Source organism: Aplidium turbinatum, chromosome 7, assembly GCF_918807975.1.
Source record: "Aplidium turbinatum chromosome 7, kaAplTurb1.1, whole genome shotgun sequence".
Taxonomy (NCBI): domain Eukaryota; kingdom Metazoa; phylum Chordata; class Ascidiacea; order Aplousobranchia; family Polyclinidae; genus Aplidium; species Aplidium turbinatum.
Window position 1 is genome coordinate 24,914,960 of NC_137478.1, and position 23,683 is coordinate 24,938,642.

At 38.0% G+C, this 23,683-nt stretch overlaps 1 protein-coding gene across 1 annotated transcript; it reads left to right on the plus strand.

The window, feature by feature from the left end:
- The first annotated feature begins 14,038 nt into the window (after positions 1-14,038).
- Positions 14,039-16,290, plus strand: LOC145774144 (histone acetyltransferase KAT8-like). The gene has a single exon (XM_082585306.1). The coding sequence runs from the start codon at positions 14,073-14,075 to the stop codon at positions 15,381-15,383; it is 1,311 nt and encodes a 436-aa protein (XP_082441432.1). The 5' UTR covers positions 14,039-14,072; the 3' UTR covers positions 15,384-16,290.
- Positions 16,291-23,683: the final 7,393 nt, after the last annotated feature.

Below are 23,683 nucleotides of genomic sequence, written 5' to 3' on the forward strand. Positions count from 1 at the left end.
TAAATTAAGCTATAGTTTTTTTTTACATTTTGAGTATGTGTCGGCCAAATTGTGCCGCAGAACTTTAAAGAGTTTTTAAGTGTGCCGTGAGTAAATAAAGGTTGCGGAGCACTGCAGTAAAGTAAAGGTGTGGAGTCTGAAGGTGTTGTGTGTCCACACCTTTACTACCGTTTACTTTAAAGTTTACTTTAAAGTTTTCTTGCTTACTTTACAGTAAAGTGAAGTTGGGAATCAAGATAAGTCTTGAGCTCCCCACATTGTTTGCAAAACTTTGAAAGAACATTTACGTCAATGGACGAAACAAAAGAAGTCTAAGGGTCCACGTCTTTTAGGCGCAGACAATTAGGCGCCGGTCTAATAGGCGCGCACACTGTGGCGTCAGGATATTTAGATGCGGAGCACTGTGGCGCCCGTTCATTTAGGTGCTATTCCTAGTAAAGTCTGCAGATTGTATCTGCTCAGCTTTGACAAAACCTAGTCGGGGTTTTGACGGAAAACTAAATTACTGTTCACTCAAGCCTACCACCCGCTTGAACATGATATAAGCTACAGTATATTTTTTACTGATGTTTAGTGTAGTTATTAATTGACTAACTACAAGTGAACTCAGTCATGTTCAGAAATTTGAATAATATATTGAAAAAGCTTTTGCTGATGCAAACCTGGACTAACAACAAATAAATGCCGAACACGCCCATTAAAAAAACAATATATTTTTCTGTTCAATATAACATTTTGTGTGAAAAGCATTGCTGGTTTAAGCAGCTTCACTCACGGAAGCCATGACATATTTTTCTTTTCAATACAACATTTTGTGTGAAAAGCATTGCTGGTTTAAGCAGCTTCACTCATGGAAGCCATGACATAGCCTATTTTTCTTTTCAATACAACATTTTGTGTGAAAAGCATTGCCGGATAAAGCAGCTTCACTTACTGAAGCCATGACTAACAACAAATAAATGCACACGCATTAACAAAACAACATATTTTTTCTGTTCAATATAACATTTAGTGTGAGAAGCATTGCCCTACCTGCCAAGCTGATAAAATCTACAGACTTTACTAAGAATAGCACCTAAATGAACGGGCGCCGCAGTGCTCCGCACCTAAATATCCTGACGCCACAGTGTGCGCGCCTATTAGACTGGCGCCTAACTGTCTGCGCCTAAAAGACGTGCTCCCAAGTCTAATGGTGTGGCATGAGCTAAAATATCATAATAGCGACTGCTGTTTTTGTGCAGTAAACACAAAAGGCATAAACAGGAAAATAGGACTTTCTTGCAATATCCAAACCTAGCTTCAGCAATCAGGCCAGTGCTACACACTTGTACACAGTGAAGAACTTCCTGTTCTTGTTTTTGAAGGGTTGCCACAATTGGATTTACTTTGATGCATACTTTCTATAAAACATTGAGAACCATGGATCAATTTTGCATGGTGGACTTGTCATATCTTAGTGAATATGTGGATACAATTTCAGTGCAAATTTTCCCTGGGGTCATGGGTAACCGGGATATTAAAAGGACCCCACTTTTAGCTTTTTTTCCATTTTGACTCATGTTTCATATAAAATATCTCCCAACCTATTTAATATTTTGTACTAAATTTTTTTTAGTTGATAGAGAATCCTGTAAACAACATTTCCACAAAATTTCAGCCAAAATCAATCAGAAATGGGGTCTTGGTGAGCTTTTCAAATTTCATAAAATTTTAGCCGAGAGCTGGAAACGGCCAAATTTGGGAGTCTATGACCTTTTAGAGTGACAATGTGAACGATGTTGTTTTTTCAATATTTGGCAGAAGTACTATCACCTGTAAAAAAATTGGGTTGTTACCTAATTTAGTTTAGCAGTAATAGGGCCTCAAACATGGCCAAAAAAAAATTGTGCCCCCTCAGCAGACCCCCCCACACTAAATGGTTCATAACTCTCGTGTTTCTGAATATATTTCACTCAAATTTTGCAAGTGTTCATCATATAGAATAGTAAAAAGGTGTGTAAAATTTAAAGAAAATCGAAAGGTTGAATCTCTTGACTGTGTGAATCGACACGGAATGGCCCTTATGCACAAGTTCACTCATGCAGTGGAATCACTGTAACTTAAAAAGTTGACCTGATGGAGAAAAACTGATTGCATTTTCGGATTCAGCGCCCCAAAGTTAGTCTAAATCAGTTCAAAAACCGCCGGCACCAAAAATTGTGTCGGCCAGTGTAATCGCTTGTTTACTACGGTTTATGAAGGCGTTTCTTGTTATTGCAAGCAAGCGTGAGGTCGGTGGCAGGTGAAAGTAATTTTTTTGTGTTTATGAATTGTTGTAGATTATCGGCACACTTCAATTCTTGTTCGTTTTAATCATAATGTTGGCTAACAGACTAGGAAAGGCAATTTAGGACGCCATTGTGAAGCGTGTGCATTTTGACCGGGAATTATGGACCACGATAGTGGCACCTTGTCTTGCAACATTTTATTTTTATTCTGCATAACATAATATGCAAGCATCATGAAGTGCAGTTCATTAGCAGCTATTTTCTGCTTCAAAAGGTGAAAAAATCCACTCCTCTGATATATTTCTTTGTCACTCACATTACCAGTGTACAACTGAAATACAAACATATTACCCCCATTTGGATCAACTCCCACTAATGACTAATGCCTTTGCAGTGTTCGTACTTTTATAGTTCGAGTACGTTTGCGACTGACGGTGAAGTGAGGACAGTGTTTCGAGACGTAGGCCTACTTCAGTGCAGTCGATGATGATCATGGTGCTTGGGTAGTCCTTTTTGAAGTCTGGCTTCATGGTTGCTATGACAGGCCCGTAGCCAGACATTTTCAAGGGGGGGTTCCCAAATCCAAAAATATGGACCTTTTGATAACACTTTCTTCTTTGCGTGTCTCCAAGCAAGCAATCAAAACATAGGAAGTGGCAGTACATAATATACATATAGACCAGAGGTGACAAACCTGCGGCACGTCAAAGAATTTTGTGTGGCCGCAAAACAATTTGACAATCGCTCATGCATTGCATGCATCGAACAGTTTTTTTCTAAAAATGCACTTTACAAAAAGTCGTTACAGTTAAAGTCGAGGCTGACAGAGGAAAATCTTAGTATGTAGTTGACAGTTGCCACCTCGTCTGTTCGACCTAATATTGAACGCTTAGTCAAGCAAAAACTTTCCAAAAATCCCAATAAGCAAAAAAATTCAATGCTTCTTGCTTCAATGTTATTTTTTAATATTTTATGCTTCAATGCTGCATTAAATAGCTTCAGCTGTAGGATTTGCATGGGCTTTTGTTTGTTGTTTGAGAAAGAAATTTCATTAACTGATTTGTTGTTTCGGAGCATAATGGTCGAAACATTTAGTCAACTTAAGCTAACAGGAAAGAGTCAAAAAAGAAGAAATCATACCCATATGAAAAAAACGCTTCTAAAATTAAACTATCTTCATTATCAGTGCAAGTACTGTTGCTCTATCCTTTTTGCTCAAGTCGATTTGTTTTTATTTTTTATTGTTGTAGGCCTTTGTTTCGATTCTGCGTAAGAGAATTTCAACTGTGTGGGTTTTATTACTTTAATCTGCCGTTTGTTACTTTTTATAAATAATATCTTGAGTCGCTTTTAAAAGATTTCATAGTAGGTTAGGCTACGATTAAAAAGTTGTGTGGCCCGATAACTCGTGTGTAATTGACAAAGTGGCCGCCACCGCAAAAAGGTTTGTCACCCCTGATATAGACCAACAAACAAAACAAACTTCATATTGTCAACATTAAAAAAACGAAATAAATAATCAGGCTACAAACAATTTTCACATTAACAGAACACATCTATAGGGGCGCCGGAAGCGGGGGGCAGAGGAGGCGGATGCCCTTTTAAGGTCATGTAAGCTACTGCACATTTTGCAATAACAATTTCTGCTATTCGCTTTTAGCCTAAATCGTCTACGATATGCGAGGTTCTAAACCAGGGATCCGCAAATAGTGGGTTGCGACCCAAATTTTAATCGCGAGACCATCCACAGTGGGTCGCAAAAGGGTTTAAACTTAACTATAAATATAGCTTGTATGTCAAAAATAAATACAATCATATACCGTAGGCTACTCTTTGACGTACTCAACTACTGAGTTTCGTCTTTCCACCTAAAACATCGGGAAGCTGATCGTGAGCTACATGTTCAGAACAATGGAAAACCTCTGTCCTTCTGCCCCGAACCAAAATATCTTGGGGTGACACTAGGCAGATCGCTAGCATACCACTACCATTTGGTGTCACTGCGCATGACATTGACATCAAGCGCTGGGCTACTCAAGCACCTGGCAGGCTCTAGCTGGGTGGCAAGGGATGACACTTTGCCTATAGCAGCCTTAGCCCTTGTCTACTCTTCACCAAAGTTCTGTGCACCTGTGTTGGTGCTGCAGTGCTCACTGCCACAACATTGACACTGCCATAAACAGACCTCGAAATTCACGGCGGACACGGTGGTCATGTCCGCCGTCACAGCATGTGATGTCCGCTGGAAGTACCATTTAGATCGGTCATATTTGTCCGCCGAGAAATAACACAGGAACTAGCGATACAAATCGTCATTGCATAGCACGAACAACTGTTGCGAGAATATAATTTCCCGCGCATTCTAGCGCGCATCTAGAAAATGTGAATACTGTATCGTATCCCTTAGTTTCCATTCAAGCAGGAAAACTTCCAATTTTTACGTTGCTTCAACAATTGATGACATTGAATCAGCGTAGCAAAGGTGAATTCTTCGCCAAGAATCGATGGGAGTACCAGTTCAGTAGCCTACTTCTACACTGATCACGCGCAACTTATTTCAAGTCTTACGTCACAACGTCTAGCTTTGATCTCCGAGTAATATTGATAAGGCAAGGTTGGTTACAAAATTTGTTAAGCTTTGGTATTACAGTAAAAAAGAAAAGGCCCAGGAAAAATTCACTTTCGCTCACATGACACGCAAAAATGAACCTTAAGAAAAAAGCCCAGAGAAACTTTGCACAGCAGAAAATAGTAGCGTTAGTGTAGAAGTTTTCCGACTCGTGCCCAGACTCCCAAAGCATTGTGACGTAAGAAGCCACACGACCTCGTTCGATGCAAGTTCAGTTATGCGGCGTATTAAGCAGCTACACGGCGTTTTGACTCTTCAAGCGCACGTCGTTGATCTGATGAAAGCCTTTCAGAGGGACTTCACTGAAATTTTAAAAAACCTTCTAAACCTTAGCTAATTAGCTATAGTTCTCAAATGGTAAAGAATTATCAAGATAAACTGATTAGGCTTGACGATCGACGCTAAAGCTGGTGTGTCCGCCGTGAGACTTAATTTGTCCGCCGAGATAGCTGCTCAGACCGGACACGTTTGTCCGCCGTCAACAAAAACGAATTTCGAGGCCTGCATAAACAATACCCTGCGCACAGTGACCGGATGCCTGCGTCCCACACCATTGAACAATCTCCGCATTCTTGCTGGCATCCAACCCGCTAAGCTTTGTCGCGAAGAACCCAATCCGTCTCTCAGTCGACGGGCACTGGAGCCTAACCACCTTCTCCACCACAAGATCTCTGCTCTCCCAAACGAGCACCTCCGTCGATTAAAATTAAGACAACCATTTGTACCAGCTGCTCAACTTCTGATCAACGAAGCTGATGAACAAAACATCTCTGCGGCTACTTGGGCAGACCATCCAAGAATTCTGAACGGAAGTCAAGTATAGCCTATTACCAGACTCCATTCGTTCATTTCCTACACCGACACATGCTCCATAGGCCTGACATTACGAAGACAGGCATGGGTGGGCCTCTACAGTCTTCGTGCGGGCGTCGGGCTTTTCCGCTCAACCATGCACCAATGGTGAATGGCCTCTTCCTCCTCCTGTGAATGTGGTGCCGAGGAACAGACCGCAGACCACATCATCAATGACTGTAGAACGGAGTGGAAGGTCTGTGCGTCTTGGATGATGAAACCAAAAACTGTCTGCTCTCTAGTAGCCTTCCAGTGTTGTCCTGTGTCACAATCAATGCTTCTTGAATCTGGGGTGGTAAAAGGGTAGATCCTCAGCCCCAGAGGCTTACACGACGACGACCTCAGTTAGTAGGTCCACTCGCTTATTAAGGCCTATTTGGTCCACTCCTGAATTACAAAAAGTATAGGAGTGGTAAACAATTCCCCCGCTCAATAAGCCCAAAATTGTCCGGTCCCGATGTGAGCTTAATAAGCGGGTACGACCGTATTGAAATTGATTTAAAATTGCAAAAGATCATGTGCAAAATTATATGCTTCTGAAACCTTTGGACCGTGACGATCTCGAACAATTGTCTTTTGGGTCGCAACAATATATTAACATGTTTATTCAGAACTATCTGAAAGGTTTCAGCTGATCATAGGCAGCTGATCCTGTGATCGAATGTACACTACACCTTCTCCAAAATGTGGACCTTTTCGACTCAAGGGGGGGTTCCCGGGAACCCTGAGAACCCCCCCCCCTGGCTACGGGCCTGCTATGATAACGTCACGATGAGGGAATATGTTCAAACTAATCAACCTTAAATACATGAGGTGCATTCATGAATGAAAAATACGGTGTACAGTAGGCTACAGTACGAATGCAGAACTAATACCAAACCTTGTGCTTTAAGTCTGTATAAAACAAACCCAGGCGAAGCTTCAACACCAGCAAAAATTCAATCTTTCACCGCTAATCTATGTAGATGCAGTGCTCCTGTAGCATTTTGAGGTATTTCGAAAATAGCCTCGTCATTAAGTTCTGCATCAATATTTTGATTTGCATGCTTAGCTTTTGAAGCTGTATAATACAAGAAATTCTTCCTATCTTTGCCTGGCAAGATCGCTTCCAATACAGCAAAGAACTGGTCGAAGGTTTACACTCCTGTAGTCTAAGTTTACAACTTAAAAGAGTTTTATTTTCTGGCAAATTATACTGAAACACTGATACACGCCTGTAAAGACCACAAAACAACAGCTCAAGCAAACGTTAAACAATTTATTCGCCTGCAAACTACGCCACTAACCCTATCGCACAGCATTGTGAACAGCGGCTAGTCGTTCACCACTCCAACGTCACGCTCTGTTGGTTTGTTATGCAAAAGGTCTATTTATAGCTTTTATAATTATACCAATTTTTAAATTTATTTAAAATTTATTATTTTAAATTTATACCCATAAAAGCTTCAAAAATTATGGTACTAAACCAAGATCATAACTATAATTTCCGATATTCGATACAAGTGCAATTTCGCTTTCGCCACTCGCTAGTTAGTCCTTCCGTTTTCCCGGATGAAAATAAATACAGTATTGCTTGTAGCTGCTAATGGTCAGCGGTAAAATCAATCCTCATGGCGTATCAAAAAAATAACGTCATTTTTTCCGTATTAAACCGAAACTTTACCATCATTTTCAAAGGCTTATCGGATTCTAAATTCTGACAACTCAAAATTCACTGTCAAACAACTTAAAATTCTGCCAAATTTAAGCACCGTCTCGTGCCAAATAAGAGACTGAAAGTACCCAATAAAGCGCAAGTCGCAAACCAACATTTTTTGGCGCCAAGCCCAACTAAAAGTAGCCCAATTGCAGATAAATCGCCCAATCTGACAACCAACTACCCTCATTTTTGACCACTGTCATTCTGGCAGAATATTTCTGCGCGATCCGCCTAAAAAAATGATCCTTGAAAAATTGCGCGGTAAATAATGCGATGAAAGCAGCAACACTGCAACACTCGGAAGCTGATAAAATCGGTAGGCACTTTTATTTGACATAGGACAGTTTTCCTTGCGAATCAGCTGATTTCAATCATGCAACTAAGTACGGTACGTGATATTCTGACCGATCTACTCGAAAGATTTTTGATACAAAAAAAATTAAGTGAATGCATCGCCACAAGCAGCGTGGCCTAATGGGTTAAGGTTAGCCTAGGGCAAAAGAATAGTCATTTCGATTGCGTGGGTTCGATTCCCACCCTCTGCTAATGTTCTTTTGCAACTGAACTGAGTGCAAAAACGATCTCAATAACTGTAATCAATTGAGTTTATAAGGAAAATTTTCCTACCTTTCTTAAACCAATGTGCCGCGGCGCAATGGACTTGGTGGTAGCTGGTTCGAAAAGAAAACTGTCCTATGTTATAAAAGTGCCTACCGATAAAATCAGTTCTCATTACCACATCAAAGCAAATGTTATATTTTTTCCCATAGGCAAATGAACAGTGGACACAGAAATTTAAATACGCGGACATCACATGCTGTGACGGCGGACATGACCGCCGTGAATTTCGAGGCCTGAGCTAGGTTTAGAGATGTGAGTCTTTTTTTTAAATATGTTTCTTTTAAGGAAGTGGCTATACCTACGACGCCTTGGATATAGCCGTTTCATGCCTTTTTTATTTTTACGTCGCTTTTACTGCGCATGCGCGCTGTTGCTGCGTTTGCGCGCTTGCTGTGTATTTTTTTCTTTCACCTCTTTCAAAGCAAAAGACGAAAGAACAAATAAAAAAAAGTGCATATATAACTTCTAAATTCAACTGTTTTTGCCAAGTGAATCAGTGGCACGTGCGATCTTTGTCTGGTTCGTACTCCCAAGGATATGAGTTCGATACCACCAGGAGGTGCTTTTTTTTAAACTAACCCGAAGGGACTCAATCGTTAGGCTACACATTTTTGTGGCCGTTCAGTTTAGTTTTTTTTATTTCTGACCATCACAACAACAAAAACAGTAGACTATATGACAAACATAGCAGATTTCTAGAAAAAGGTAGAAGCGACAAAATGCGGACGTCATAGCATGCATGATACCAAAGCAGGAGAATCAGTTTAAAATATGGCACGGTCGCAAGTCGCAACACCTTAATAAAATTTTTATAAATTTAGAAAAAAAAAGCTAGTGAGTTTTTTTTCTTCAACAATTGATATGAATAAAAGAATTCTAAATTTATAAAATTTTTATTAAGGTGTTGCGACTTGGCTTCACCAATGATTCATGAGAATGCGCAGTGAATTAAAATAAGAAAAAAAGTAGAGATACCAATACCTCACTAAATTGGCAAATTGAAGTTTATCAAGCTAAATTCAAATTGAAAGAACTTGAATTACAGTGGGTTCACCAGCCTGCGGACAGTCACCAACCTGCGGACACCGACGGTTTTTCATTAATAACTGCTTTTATTCTTCATGTTTCCATCTGATTTTTTGCAAGTACTCTCAGCGGTGCTTCAGTCACACACAAAAAAAAAATGAAAAGTTTTGGTTAAAAAGCAATCATTCTAAGACGACTTAACCAAATTTTCTGATAAAGCATGCATCTTTTTTTCTTGAAATCAGTTTTTCCTCATTTTCGCATATACAAACATTATACAAAATCCTCTAGGCGAAGCAACATGATTTTTGCACATAAAACTCTTCAATGCTTCTTATCACTGATGCGTGAAAACGGGGTTTCCAACTGACAGTTTTCTATTAGAAAATCACGTTTATGTTACGATTATCTGAAATAAGGCGGCGCACCAGGCTACGGACACTTCAGTTTGGCTGCCAATAAGCTACATCATCTGGTGAGGTAACAATAATCTGCCGTAGGCTACACTGTACCGGTATATAGTTACTCTATGTTGATGTTGTAGCCCTACAGTAGCCTAGCTTAACATCGAGAAAGGGTTAGTTTATGCAGTAACTCAATTAAAGATTTTAGCGACTTATACTCCAAGGTTATGTATTAAGTTATTGGTGAGATATTATAGCATTTTTACTGCATTTTCAAAAGGTACACGTTGGTAGGATACTTAAAATTTACTAATAACTGCAGTAGGCCTACAAGCATGCCAGGTCAGAAAGCTGTAAAAAAATGTTCGTTTAAGCAAGAAGGTCTGGATACCGCCCTGAAAGCTGCACAACAAAAAATGTCTTTGTGAGCAGCTGCTCTTATAAGCTATACAGAATTGGATAGGACTAACAAAGCCTTGATAGGTTATTCCTGGTAGTTTCGCATACTTCTAGAGGCTTTTGACGCAGGGCCGGTCACCGAGATTGAAAGAGTGAAATTTCCGATTGTTGAAGTGTTGTTGTCGGGGAATTATTCCATCTATTAGGTGCCACTGAATTGAGTGCAATGCTTAGCATGCGTTGCTCAAGCGCACACCCCGAGAGTCTTCTTCGTTCACGAAGTCACGCGCTAACCAACTGAGCTATCGGGGCGGCGAAATGTAACGCTTTAATGACGTAGCCTACTTCTCATTTCAAAAGATGCTAATAAAACAGCAATCAATGAATTCGGAGTAACACACTTTTTTATAAGAAATCTTAGTTTGTTTTATTTTAACGTTTAGGATATCGACGTCACGATATTTAATATTTACTGACAAATCGTCAGTTCCAGTAGCGGTACATAATAAATTGTTAGTGAAGAAACAGCCGTGTTAGTCTGCTAAACAACAACACATAAAGACTGAATGGGAGAAACGTTAAAACCAACACAAAAATGATGTCTTTGTATAGTAACGTAACAATGATTTAATGCTTGAGAAAAAAGATAAAAATTAATCAACAAAATTAATTCTGACAAGACCAGAAGTAGAAAATCTAAAACAGCTCAAAGATATAATGCTATCAGAAACTCTAGCTTGTAGTCTAACGCAAAATCTACACATTTTTTTTCATACAAAAACTCAATCTTTTTCCATTACGGAAGATATTATTTTGCTTTTTTAGCAAAGTCCAGGGCCAAGAGTCCTTTTACTTTATCGAAGACTTTTAAGAATAATTCAGATAATATGAAACCAAGGAACTTTCAGAAATAATTAATTAAACTACCATTCAACGTTTTATAGGCTCTCTGTCCGCAACTTGGTGATTCTAGGTTGTCCGCAGCCTGGTGCTTTGTCCGCAGCTTGGTGCTCAGAGTAGGGTAAAGAAAATGAAAGAAATGGTATTAACTAAATCAAGGAAAGTGACCATATCGTAGACGTAAGTAGAACAGGAAATTTCCAATCTTACAAAAAAAAAATTGGCGTTCTAGCGTCACCCAGTCAAAAGTTATAGCAATTTAAAAAAAAGTGTCCGCATGCTGGTGAACCCACTGTACAGCACCACTTTAGTGTGGTATTCTTTAGTCTTTACATCTTTGTTGTTGAAAAGTTAACTTAGTATCAGTCATCTAGACTGCAAATTCACCAATTAGGCCCAGACTTTGAAGAAGATCATATTACTTCATATAATATGCGAGTGTTCTAGTAGGCTATAAGGTGAGTGTTCTAATAGGCGAGTGTATAGTAGGCTATATGTATGCCTTGAAAGAAATGACAGGAATAAAACAAACAAACTACAGTAGAACTTGGATAAGTCGTCTTAGGAAAACTCGCCAGTTTGCCTAAGTCGTCAATGATTGCCAGGTCCCGGCAGAAAGCCTATCTTTTGTACACAATCAAGTTCGGTTAAGTGGTCATCGCATAATTTGTCAATTCGATTATGTCGTTGACCACTGTTTTTCTTACCCTGGGACGTAAAATTCGTCTAAGCTGTTATCCACCCAAATGCTGACGTGGCATTTACAGACTCTTTTGAGATGAAATTACTGCGCTAAGACGTGTGCACGCACACATTCTATCAGGCCATACGCGGAGTATGTTGGTCTGGTCGATTGCAGGTGTGCGCGCACGTGCTCTGTTGCCGATAAGAGAAGCGCTGTTCAGCACGTGCGTGGTTCATTTGCGACAATACTGTTTCGTGTAAACAAAAGTTGCAGCAACACAGGATATTGAAGAGAAAGTTAAAGTGCTTAAACATACAAGCTAAGTATGAAATTGTAACCAAATTCAAAGAAGGGGAAATTAGGAACAAGACAAAGTTTTCTGAAAAGTTTCCTGACAGAACACATTGTGTACCGTAATTAAATTCTTTTCTCGCTTTCCTCTTCGTCTCACTTTACCACTATCGCATTTAATTAGGTCGCGGAGTACCATGAAATTAATGCGACGCGAAACAATGGCAAAATTTAGCTGTTTGCATTGGTCGTCAGTTCGGGTAAGTCGTCACTTTTTCTGTTCCCCCTGGGGTGACGAGTTATCCAAGTTCTACTGTAATAAAAGAAATTAAGACAAGTAGCATAGGGGATTGACTGTTAGTACGGTCACCACTGAGACTGAACAGTCCTCATCATTGGTAGCACTTGAAGTGGTTCGGTATGGGTGCAACCTATTTCGTTCTCTGATCACTTCGTACCCCCATTTCGTACCCATTAATTAAATGATGTTGGGGATAATTTCATCATGATGACTCTGTTAAAGATTGGCCAAAATTAAGCTAGCTATTCTCATTATCATACCGACTCTATATTATACAATACATATGCTATTCACTGACCACCATACAAATCACTTCTTGTACATAATATTCCATAACAAATTTATTTTGTGTAAATTTTTTATCAAGAGGCATTCATCCAGTTCACTTAATACAATTAAATCAAAGTTTATAATATAACTGATATCTTTTGTTTTAAATTTTCATTTTGTCTTGCTTTATAAAGTGAGCTTAAGGAATAGAGTTGCTACCTCTTACATAAATTGCATGTTTTGTTGTATTTCTTAATTTATAAAACCTGTGAACTTGGGTTTTATTACTCAAATATCTGAGTTTTGACATTTTCCAGCTCTGGGCCTCTTCTTTTTTGATGTTCTTATTTGTTTCAAGGTCACTGTGACAGCCTTTGATTTTTTACCATTTTGGTCTGAGTTTGTTAATTGTGCCGGTAATCATGACAGGCCTCTAAAATTTATTTTTTCTAGCGACCAAACATGGTCTACCGGCGTTGTAGTTTCGGAGGCCCATGCCATTTTCTTTTAATTTACTCTGCGACTGCATCCAAACATTTTCAGACAGTATAATAGTAGTTTTTTTCAGGTGGTTTTCTGTCATCAAAACATAATATGCAAACCATCACAACCTGACAATCCTGTCATTCTGCTCAGGTTTGGTCTCTAAGTAGTCAAAACTGGTTTTAACCAGGGAAAACTAGGTTTAAACCGGTCAAAACCCAGAAAAATATTTTTACGTAGTGAATGGTCGGCTACCTGGGCTATGGGCTATTTAGGAAATATAAAAACAGTTGAGTTGTGACCATTTTGATATGCAGGCCTCGAAATAGCTGGCGTCCATGGCTGCCTGAACTTTCATTAATGTCCGCCAATACCGACCTGTAAAATTCGTACAAAATTAATATTTATCTTGGAATTTTCTCATGTTTCAGCGCCGCGAAAAACAAAACATCAAACAGCGTTAAGACTAACTACCTTAATTACATGTTGTGCTACGCAACTGTAGGGCAAATGTTGTGCAAAATTGATGGCAAATGTTTTTCATAAAAAAAATGTGTTGGGATAAATTCCTGTTGGCTGTGCAAATTGTTCATTGTTCTACCAAGCATTTTTTGGTTCATCAGAAACTTATTTTTAGAGTTTGAATTTTCTCAATAATTAAAATAACCAACTGATTGAAATATCAAAATAAACAGAGAAATTGAATATTTTTTGTTCCAAATCCAGCATCTAGGTTATTGTTCATCAAAACAAAATATAGGTGAACATCATTACTAAACATGGAGGGTAACATTTTTAATTTAATTGAAAAGCAACTTGATTCATACACTAAAGGGGTTTTGACCAGTAATAGGTGGTCAAAACTGCCCGGTTTAAACCAGGTTTTAACCGGGCGGTTTAAACCGATCAACCCTGATTCTGCTGTTCCAAATGAACCTTGAATTGTCAACTATATTAAGCAGAATGGCTACCAGTAGTAGTGAAACAACTATGGCATATGACTCTGAGTGAAATTGTCATATAGGTTTTAGATTTTTAGCTTGTGGTACATCTGTGACTTGTTATTTGTGACTGAAACTGAAACATATATTGTGTTGAAAGCAATCTGAAAGCGAACACATCTCAAATCATGATTAACTAATTTTATTGTATGTTAAATTAATAGTTATGTTGAATTGATGTTATTCAACCATTTTTTGTATTTAGTTAAATTCTGTTTGGATTAAAGTAGGTTGATTTGTATAAATGTCTGACAGAGGGAAAAAAAGTGAAACAGAGACAAATGTAGAATCATCAGGATTAAGTGTGCCACGTATGGAACATAAAATCATCATTAATGGCCATTACTACTGTCAACGAAGCGATGGCACATCTCACATTGCTGAAGTCATTCAAAAACGAGTCAATTCACTTCGAGGTGACTGCCATGAATACTATGTTCACTATCGAGGTTTTAACAGACGTCTGGATGAGTGGGTTGATGCCAGCCGGATTGACACTTCAAAACTGGTTCCAGAAAGCAGTACTTCTGTAGTGAAAACTGGTGATGCCAATGAAACAGCAGATAACAGAATGACCAGGAACCAGAAGAGGAAACATGACGAGATCAACCACGTACAAAAATCTTATGCAGAAATGGATCCCACCACAGCAGCCTTAGAAAGAGAACATGAAGCTATCACCAAAGTGAAGTATATTGATCGTATCCAACTCGGAATGTATGAGATCGATGCATGGTATTTCTCACCGTACCCTGATGAATATGGCAAACAGCCAAAGCTATACATCTGTGAATACTGCTTGAAATACATGAGATTTGAGACAACATATCGTCGACACTTGGGTGACTGTACTTGGAGACAGCCACCAGGAAAAGAAATATACAGAAAAGGACCAATCTCTGTATATGAAATTAATGGAAAAGAAAGCAAGATTTACTGCCAAAATCTTTGTCTCTTGGCAAAGCTGTTTTTAGATCATAAAACTCTATATTTTGATGTGGAGCCCTTTTTGTTTTACGTCATGACCGAGGTGGACAAAGAAGGGGCTCACGTTGTTGGATATTTTTCAAAAGAAAAAGAATCACCCGATGGCAACAATCTTGCCTGCATCCTTATTCTTCCACCTTTTCAACGGAAAGGGTATGGTAAATTTTTAATTTCATTCAGTTATGAACTTTCCAAAGCTGAGAAACTGATTGGATCTCCTGAAAAACCTTTGTCTGATCTTGGAAAGTTGAGCTATCGAAGCTACTGGACATGGGTGTTGTTAGAAATTCTCCGTGATTTTAGAGGGACTCTTTCTATTAAAGATTTGAGTGAGATGACCAGCATTACACAAGCTGACATTATATCATCTTTGCAGTCTTTAAATATGGTAAAATATTGGAAAGGCCAGCATGTTATTTGTGTCACCCCAAAGCACATAGAAGAACATCTGAGATCACAATTCTTCAAGAGGCCTCGTTTACCAGTTGATAGCTCGTATTTGAAATGGAAACCACCAAGAAAAAAAGCTGCCACAACTAAAAAAGATGTTTTGTGTCATAAAAAGTAATCTCGTCTGCTAATAGGGCTTTAAAAGACTCAAAAATTCCAAGATGACATTGGGCAGTAATTCACTACGTTTGTGATGAAGAGTTATTGCTGCGCTGCAACGAAATTATCTACACTCTTAACTGACTTTATCAGTCTTATGCCACGTTATTGCATTGCGCAGTTGTATACTGTACTATTTTTTTCCAAAATGACAAACTACAATCACTCTTGCCCTTAAACTATCAGGATAAAGATTTCGAGAGTCTTCTGGGCACTTCTTTGTACGGAACTGTATTTACAATTCTACATTATGAATGTCAATGTTGTCCAACTGAAAAGATGTTGTTTTTGTACATCTGTAAAATTTGTTTAATGCCACTTTGTTAATGCTGTAGAATGTAGATTGGCGAAGTCACTAAACACACATTAAAAATCTGGTACATGAAACCTTAGCTTTTGAACTGAACTGCCTGAAAATTTTAAAGTAAATCATACTGCGTAGGCAACACCACAATGTCATGTTTACTTTGGTACCCAACTGAGCGTGTTTCTTGAAATTTACGTTAGCCCTACGTATTGAGAAACTTGACGTGCTGTCACATCGCATCTGAATGTTATGTGAAATTTACGTTTGTTGGTAAATAATGGACATTAGACTACTTTATGATACAAGTAACTACTGCAATGGTCACTTTTCTTTCCCACCAAAATGCGTGGAAATTCCAACAATTACTTGTGTGCTGGCAACTGCTTTATAAAGCTGCAAGATATTCTTTCAAGGGTTTGGTATTTCGTTACATGTTTGAAAGCTAAATAAACATTGAATTTGTGAACTGTATGTCTGTCAAATTCTTGCCAACACGCCATATTGGTTGCAACTTTTCAAACTTGTAAAAAGCATGTTTTTATGTAGGAGTTAAACACTTAACCTAGTATGTCTGACGCTGAATTGTCTGAAAATGTTAGTTGCGGAATCGTTGTTGCTGGCGAGGATACGGAAAGTGAACCTGAAGACGACACAACAAACCAACAATGTGACTCTATTCAACAAGAAGAAATCTTAACCAAACCACCTACATCTCCACCAGCTATAGAGAAAAAAACGACTCAAAAGAATCTGTCATCCCCTCTTCATCAAAAGCTTCAGCTGGGAAACTTAAAATGGTGGAACGCCTTAAACAAGCCATCTGAAACTATCACACGGGACATAGACTCCACAATGAAAAGAGTGGGTGAAAAACTGGACAAAACTCAAGGTGTTGCGATTGACATTTCAAACAATATAAGATCTAACATAGTTCATTTAAACAGTTGTGTTAGTTCATTAGATAGCATTATATCTGAGACTGAAATGTGTCTTCCTTTCGTTGTTTAGAGTCCCAATTTATTTCAAATTTTACAACTTCTCGCAGTGGCTTGCGGTTAAGTTGCCGTTAGCTTGACCTTTGCGGTTAAATTTCCGTTGAGAATCGAATTCTACCATAAAGCTGCGCCAAAGCAAAAAATTACCATTTTTGACGATGAATGTGGTTAGAAGGGGTTGTTCTGTTAAGAATTTTATCTTTGAGCTGAAAAAGTCTTCAGAACGCACTCCTCTAGAACTAGAAGCTTAAAACAATTGGTTTGGTTTTGAATCTTTATCCTTGGACTGACAAAGCCTTTTATAGTTTATTCCTGGTAGTTTCGCATTCTTGTAGAAGCTTTTGACGCAGGGTCGGTTACCGACATTGACAGAGTGAAGTTTTCCAATTGTTGAAGAGTTGTTACCGTAGAATTATTTCATCCATTAGAGAAAGCGTTGCTCAAGCGCACACCCCGAGAGTCAAACCAGTGCCGCTTGACCTTGAAGCTTCGTCATTCACGAAATCACGCGCTATCGGGGCGGAATTCAACTCCCCAAGTGTCGCTAAACGGCGAGCTTTGCTGCATACTCGAAGAGCTTTATAAATCGACGTTTTGGCTGTTCTAATCCATTCAACGATACAGTTCCACTACCGAGCGATGTATGCAGCCACATTGCTGTACTTTTTTGCGTTGGTACTCTTCACCATGTGAGTTTACCAGCCATATACCATTATACCTGGTTGTATGTTCAGACGCCATCTGCGCCTCAGCACAGGCAGAGATCAGTGGCGTATATTCAGGGTGTTCAAGGTGTGCACTGAACACCCCAAGAAATCCAGAAAAAAGAAAATTTCCATCGGTTCTCGATGTTCTTTACTTTCATGATATTCTAACATCTTGCTGCATGCTGATTGCTTTCTTTTCAATTGCAAAACTCGTCCCCTTCTAATTTTAATACTCCAACGTTTGAGGTCATTGCCTTTAATTTTTTTCGGTCATTACCTTTAAGCTGGGTGTGCACTGACAGCTTGGCGAGTGCTATTTAAAATAAACAATTAAAAAAAATGACGTCACAAGGCAGCGAAAACAGCAATGGTTTTAGGTCAGCCAGGCTGTGCACTCGCTGATCTGCACACCTTGGCGCGTCATTGGGGGAATCCCAGGCAATAGCAAGTTTTAGCTTGTTGGATTAGAGTTTGAGGTGATCAGAGTTGGAAACAAGATAAGATAAAATGTTTTTTATGCACCAAGTGCCAGTAAATTAGGACTAGCTTGTCTGAATCTGCAACAAAACTTATGGCAACAGCCAATATCATTGATGCACCATTCTAAAACAACACATCTAATCGTTTTGTAATTAGAGTGTTTGTATGTTACTGGTATTGTACCTTATTGCTGAAACACCTTTATTATATAGCAGGTGCCAGCTGACTCAAAGTCGCTTTCTGTGTCTCTTGGTTTGTCTCACATTAATTATTGCCTATGTGTGTTTCGTCTTGGGTGTACCACCGGTACGGTATATAATATATATTAAAATGTGAAGCCAATGAACAAAATGATACCGGTACTGATAATAAAAAAAATGGCTAATGGCTAAAGCTTGTTTATTATCGAATTGCTTTGCTATTGTTTTTTGTTTTAACTTTCACCTGTTTGTTTTTAATTCGCTTGTACTTTTCTCAAGGTGTTGCGACCGTGCCTAATCCTTGCATGAAGTAAATCATTTCCATCTCGAGCACGCTTTAACTTTCGCGTTTTTTCAGACTCCTGCTGTATGGCAAGTAATATTGTTCGTTTTGATGGTCGGAAATAAAAACTGAACTGAAGTATGTGACTTTAGAAATGCAACTTAATGTTTGATATTATTAAGTCTTTCATTCAATAGGCGCTGTCAAATAAATATCTATTTTGTATTCTTCTCCATTCCGACAACATTATTTTTGTCAGTTTTGTTCATGTTCAGAATTTGTGCTGAAAATGCTCTCAGAACGCACCAAATTCAATGTTAATTTTAAAAAAAATTCTGGGAGAGGCCTCCCAGACCCCCCGCTGTTGCTTTGCCGTCACTGAACACCCTGTCAAAGTAGTCACGGTACGCCACTGGCAGAGATGGGCGTGATCTTGAAGATCACTTTTTTGGTGATCTTGATCTAAGATCACTTTTTTTGTGTGATCCTGAAGAACAATAAGATCAAGATCACTTTAAAATTGAAGTTTACTTACTAGATAGAGGCATTTTTTTAGAACTCGTACTGTACAAAGTAGGCTAGTTAGTGGCAACTACTAACATTCATCATCATCACTAACATTAAGCCACTGTTAATATGATATATATGATATGACGTGTCCAACAAAAGACGATTTAAAGTCTCCGTCTAATCCGGTCAGTGTTGCCATTTCAAAATTGAAAAAGTTTTCTGTGTTGGTCATAATAAAGAAGTCAACTTTCGTGTACTTTATGTTGACGTATAATAAAAAATGATTTAACTTTGTTCACAATTTCCATGTGTGAATTTTAAAGAAATATTTTCTTCCTTTGACCCTATTTTAGATGTTTCAAAAGTCTAGAATGGCTGTGTTAAAAAATCTGGACTTTAGCCGACTTTGGTTTATTGCAGCAAATCAACCAGACCAAGACTTGTTTAGGGTCTGAGTATGGAGCGGTTTGTCTGACCGCAAACTTCTGAACTTTTTTGATAGCAGACAACAGTATCAATGTTGCTAGATGGGTAAATGGTGCAATAAACATTAACATAATACAGTAAAAGTTAAAAATACTTAGTAACACAAGTAAAAACTCTCACATGAACCAAACAAAAATTTGGTAAAAAATGATGCAGTTCAAAGTTTATTTTTATTTATTTATTATAAATGAAAAGTATAAAACTAATTGCAAATTTTGCGACTTTTTTAGTATTACTGTAATTAACCTCGGCCGTGGGTGTGACATTGCGATTCTACGCCTGAGTCATTCCATTATAATACAACAAATTTTCAAAAAATATGCAACCATGGTATCCCACTTTTTGCTGCATTTTTGATATGTTACTGTCTTTTAAATTTGCAATCTAACAAAAAAAAAATTTCAAAATCGGACAAGCGGTTACCGAGTTAGAGACTTTTGAATTTTTGGACCGTCACTAGGTGGCGCACTCTTCTGTGTTACCAACTTTTGATTTTGGAGGGTATACTCAAGCTAGAACGATGGTTGAAGTGTCTATTCCACCATTTTTGAGGATGCAGAATCCATAAATGGCATTGTTTTTAGTCTTAACCAATTATTTTAGGAGTTATAGGACTTTTTCAAGTTTTTGGGAAAACCCCCAAAAACCCCATGTGGGAAACGAGATACAAGAAAAAAAAAACTTTTGTATGGTTGTTCATGAACCATATTAACTATAGAGAAAGTAATATAAGATGACAGTTCTACCCTTTTTGCAATACAAGCTGCAGATATTGAACTTTGATTAGTAAAATTCAAATCAAATTCTGCTCTTTCTGTATACTGCTATTTCAATAAAACTTTGTTTCATCACAGATGGCATTGTTATAAATATCCTAAATATTGAGAACTATAATGCAGCAAAAAAACATTTTAAAGTTTTGTTTAAGTCAACTCTGTACCGCATCATAAAAACTTGTTAAGTGCAGTACGGTATGCTTACAGAGTGATGACTTGTGCCATTTACAGGGTGCGGACAAAGTCCTTGGACTGCTTTAAAGTGTAATATTTCTGTAAATAGTGAATAAAATCGCAAAATGTTTTAACGGTGTATTGCCAAGACGGTAACTCACAATCGTACAAAGTTTTATATATTATATATATACATAAATTATTCAATCTGTCCCCCTCTGGCCTGATCAACACGCTCAAGTGTACTTCTGAAACTCCCTACCGCTTTACGTAGGGTTTCTTGAAGTATTTTGCCCCATGCTTTGTTGAGAGAGCACTTCAACGCCTCAACTGAGTCATGGGATGAAGCACTGGCATCTGCCTCCAAAATGGACCAAACACAAAAGTCCATTGGATTCAGGTCGGTGATGAGGGCAGCCGAACTTCCTTGCTCCAGAAATGAGGAAAATGGTTCTGGCACTTTTCCTGGGTTTTCTTGGACGTGTGGGATGGCGCACCGTCTTGTCGGAATGTGTATGGCTTCCTTTTGAAGTGTTTCTTAGCCTCTGCAAGGGCAGGAGTCAAACTTGTTTCAATGTACGAATTGGTGTTAACTTAAGTGCCTTGTGGAACAAACATGAGGGGAGACCTCCAGGTTTTGGAGACAGCGGCCTACACCATGATAGAAGACAGTTTCTGGTGCATGAAAACTTTTTTCATAAATCAGGAATGTCGGCAGAAGACTTAGCAAAGATACGATCATTTTGTCGGTTACACACTGCTTCAACATTGAACAATTTTTTATCTGAGAAAATGATTTTTCCTCTGTCCATGACTTCATTCCTGACCTCATTTTGTTCAGATGAATTTTAGCTCGATTGAGTCTCTTTTCTTTTGTGAGGTCTGTTTTGGATATCATTGTAATAAGACTATAATTATAGTGCTAGTCATTGTGAGGACGGTTTGGTATAGCCTTTCGAAATCAAGATGAATGATTCTTTTTCTTTCAGCAACAGTTGAATAGGCCTACTGTAGTTTCTGAACACAGCATAGTCATGGTCATCATAAATCTATAATTAACAAATATAGGTGAAGAATTTATTATTTCGGCTAACAACTGGCATCATTTATTCTGAAAATATTTTCTTTGAAATTGTGCCATTTGTGTCTGTTTATTATGATTTTAGAAAGCTATGCTTTTCAATGTTCTTAAAACGTGCTCGATAAAATGTGAATTAAAGTGCAGTAATGCAGTTTATTTAAGCACCTCACAGATATGGTTAAAAGCCCAACAGATGCCTCTCATACAAATATTACGGGAGTAATGCCGGTAGCTCATGAAACCGTATCGTTTTTATGGCATCTCCAGTTACCAATACCAATGTTTTGATAGTAACAAATAATTAAATGAACCTGAGTAAGCCAATTCAAATTGAATCTATATGGGGTGAAATAGTCTGAGGTTTCTAGTACTGTAATATCGATGATATATATACCAGTACCGGTACTAAACTTAAAATAATTTATCGTTTCATGTTGATTGCAATCACTGATTACAGTTCTACCCAATGATAGTAAATGTTGAAATCTCATACCGGCAGCTCATGATCCTTTCCTCCAAAAGGGCAAAAGCACTTCACCTAATAGCTGATATTGTCATAATTTGTGTGAACTGGTAAATTGATTTCTTCTGGTATGGTAGGGATAATCATTTTGCACTCCAGAGTCTTGGATCATAGATCATACCGGTAACAGTAAAATTGGCTCACTTTTTATATTTATTGGAGACATTTGTAATGAAAGTAAATTGCAAAATAGTCTAAGAGTATCATATCCATGCATAAAAAAGTTTTTAAATAAGTGCCAGTGTGCCTAATTGTTATTTACTGGTCTACTTACTACCTGGAGTCAAAGATGATTAACCAAATGCAAATTACAAAGCATCTTAATTGATTGTGAGATCTGAGCAATTTAGCAATGGTGCTTTAATGTCATAATATAAACATGTTACATTCAGTGTTGGTGCAAAGGTGTATAATATTAGTTTGTTGTGTTGCCAGCCATTTTCTATTCTCATATAGTTTCAACTTAAGTTTAGAAAGGCCTTGCGCATAGGCTAAATTTGTTATGCTTTGATATTTTTCAGAACTTATTGTAAGTGTTCAAGTATGCTGAGAAGTGTAAAAAGCTTAACACATCAGTGAAATATTTGACCGATGATGAGTGAAAGTGGTTCTCTTTTATGATAGTCAATAACTCTAAAATATTTGAATTTTGAACTAATATTGAGAAAATTGGTAGCCAAGCAATACCTTTCGGTTGGAGATAAAGGAAACCTATGGAGCAACTTTTTTTCGAGAACAACTTTGCAATGCAATAAAAAGAAAAGGATAGAACTGTCATCTTATATTACTTTATCAATAGTTAATATGGTTCATGAACAACCATACAAAAGTTTTTTTTTTTCTTGTATCTCGTTTCCCACATGGGGTTTTCGGGGTTTGCCCAAAAACTTGAAAAAGTCCAATAACTCCTAAAATAATTGATTTAGACCAAAAACAATGCCATTTTTGGATTCTGCATCCTCAAAAATGGTGGAATAGACACTTCAACCATCGTTCTAGCTTGAGCATAGCCTCTAAAATCAAAAATTGGTTACACAGAAGAGTGCGCCACCTAGTGACAGTCCAAAAATTCAAAAGTCTCTAACTCGGTAACCGCTTGTCCGATTTTGAAATTTTTTTTTGATGGACTTCAATTTTTGAGGGCTACAACATATGTTTGAACCATTTTATTCTGAAACCTAGTGGTTGCATTGATTTGTTGTATTATAATGGAATGGCTCAACTACGTCAACAATTGATAGGCCAAATAGCAAGTCACTAACTTATTACAATTCTTAGGCCAGCGATCGAGTAGTTAAAAGTAAAAGTTAGCAATACCAACTATATACCTTTACCCAGGTTGCTAATAGTAATTATTTTTTGCAACGTCATTGATCAAAAACTTTCTTTTTTTTTTCAAGTACTTAAAAAGTGATCTTGATCTTCAAGATCACATAGTTTGGTGATCTTGATCTTCAAGATCACCAATGATCTTGCCCATCTCTGAACACAGGTCATCTGCCTCCATGAGTCACGGTTTTGAACTAGCTCGCCCAGTGTCGCCAAATTGCGTTCGGTTCGTGCCTGGATGTTGTCATGTCATCGTCTTGGTGATCTGGTCATACATAACATTTAATTCCTTAAGTTGTTGTTTGCTGTGCGGTTACATTTGCAATAAATACTTTAAAATAATTAACCATCGTGATTAACAAGGCGAAGGGTTTTACCATGATATCAGAGTAGTGGAAGAGAGGTACT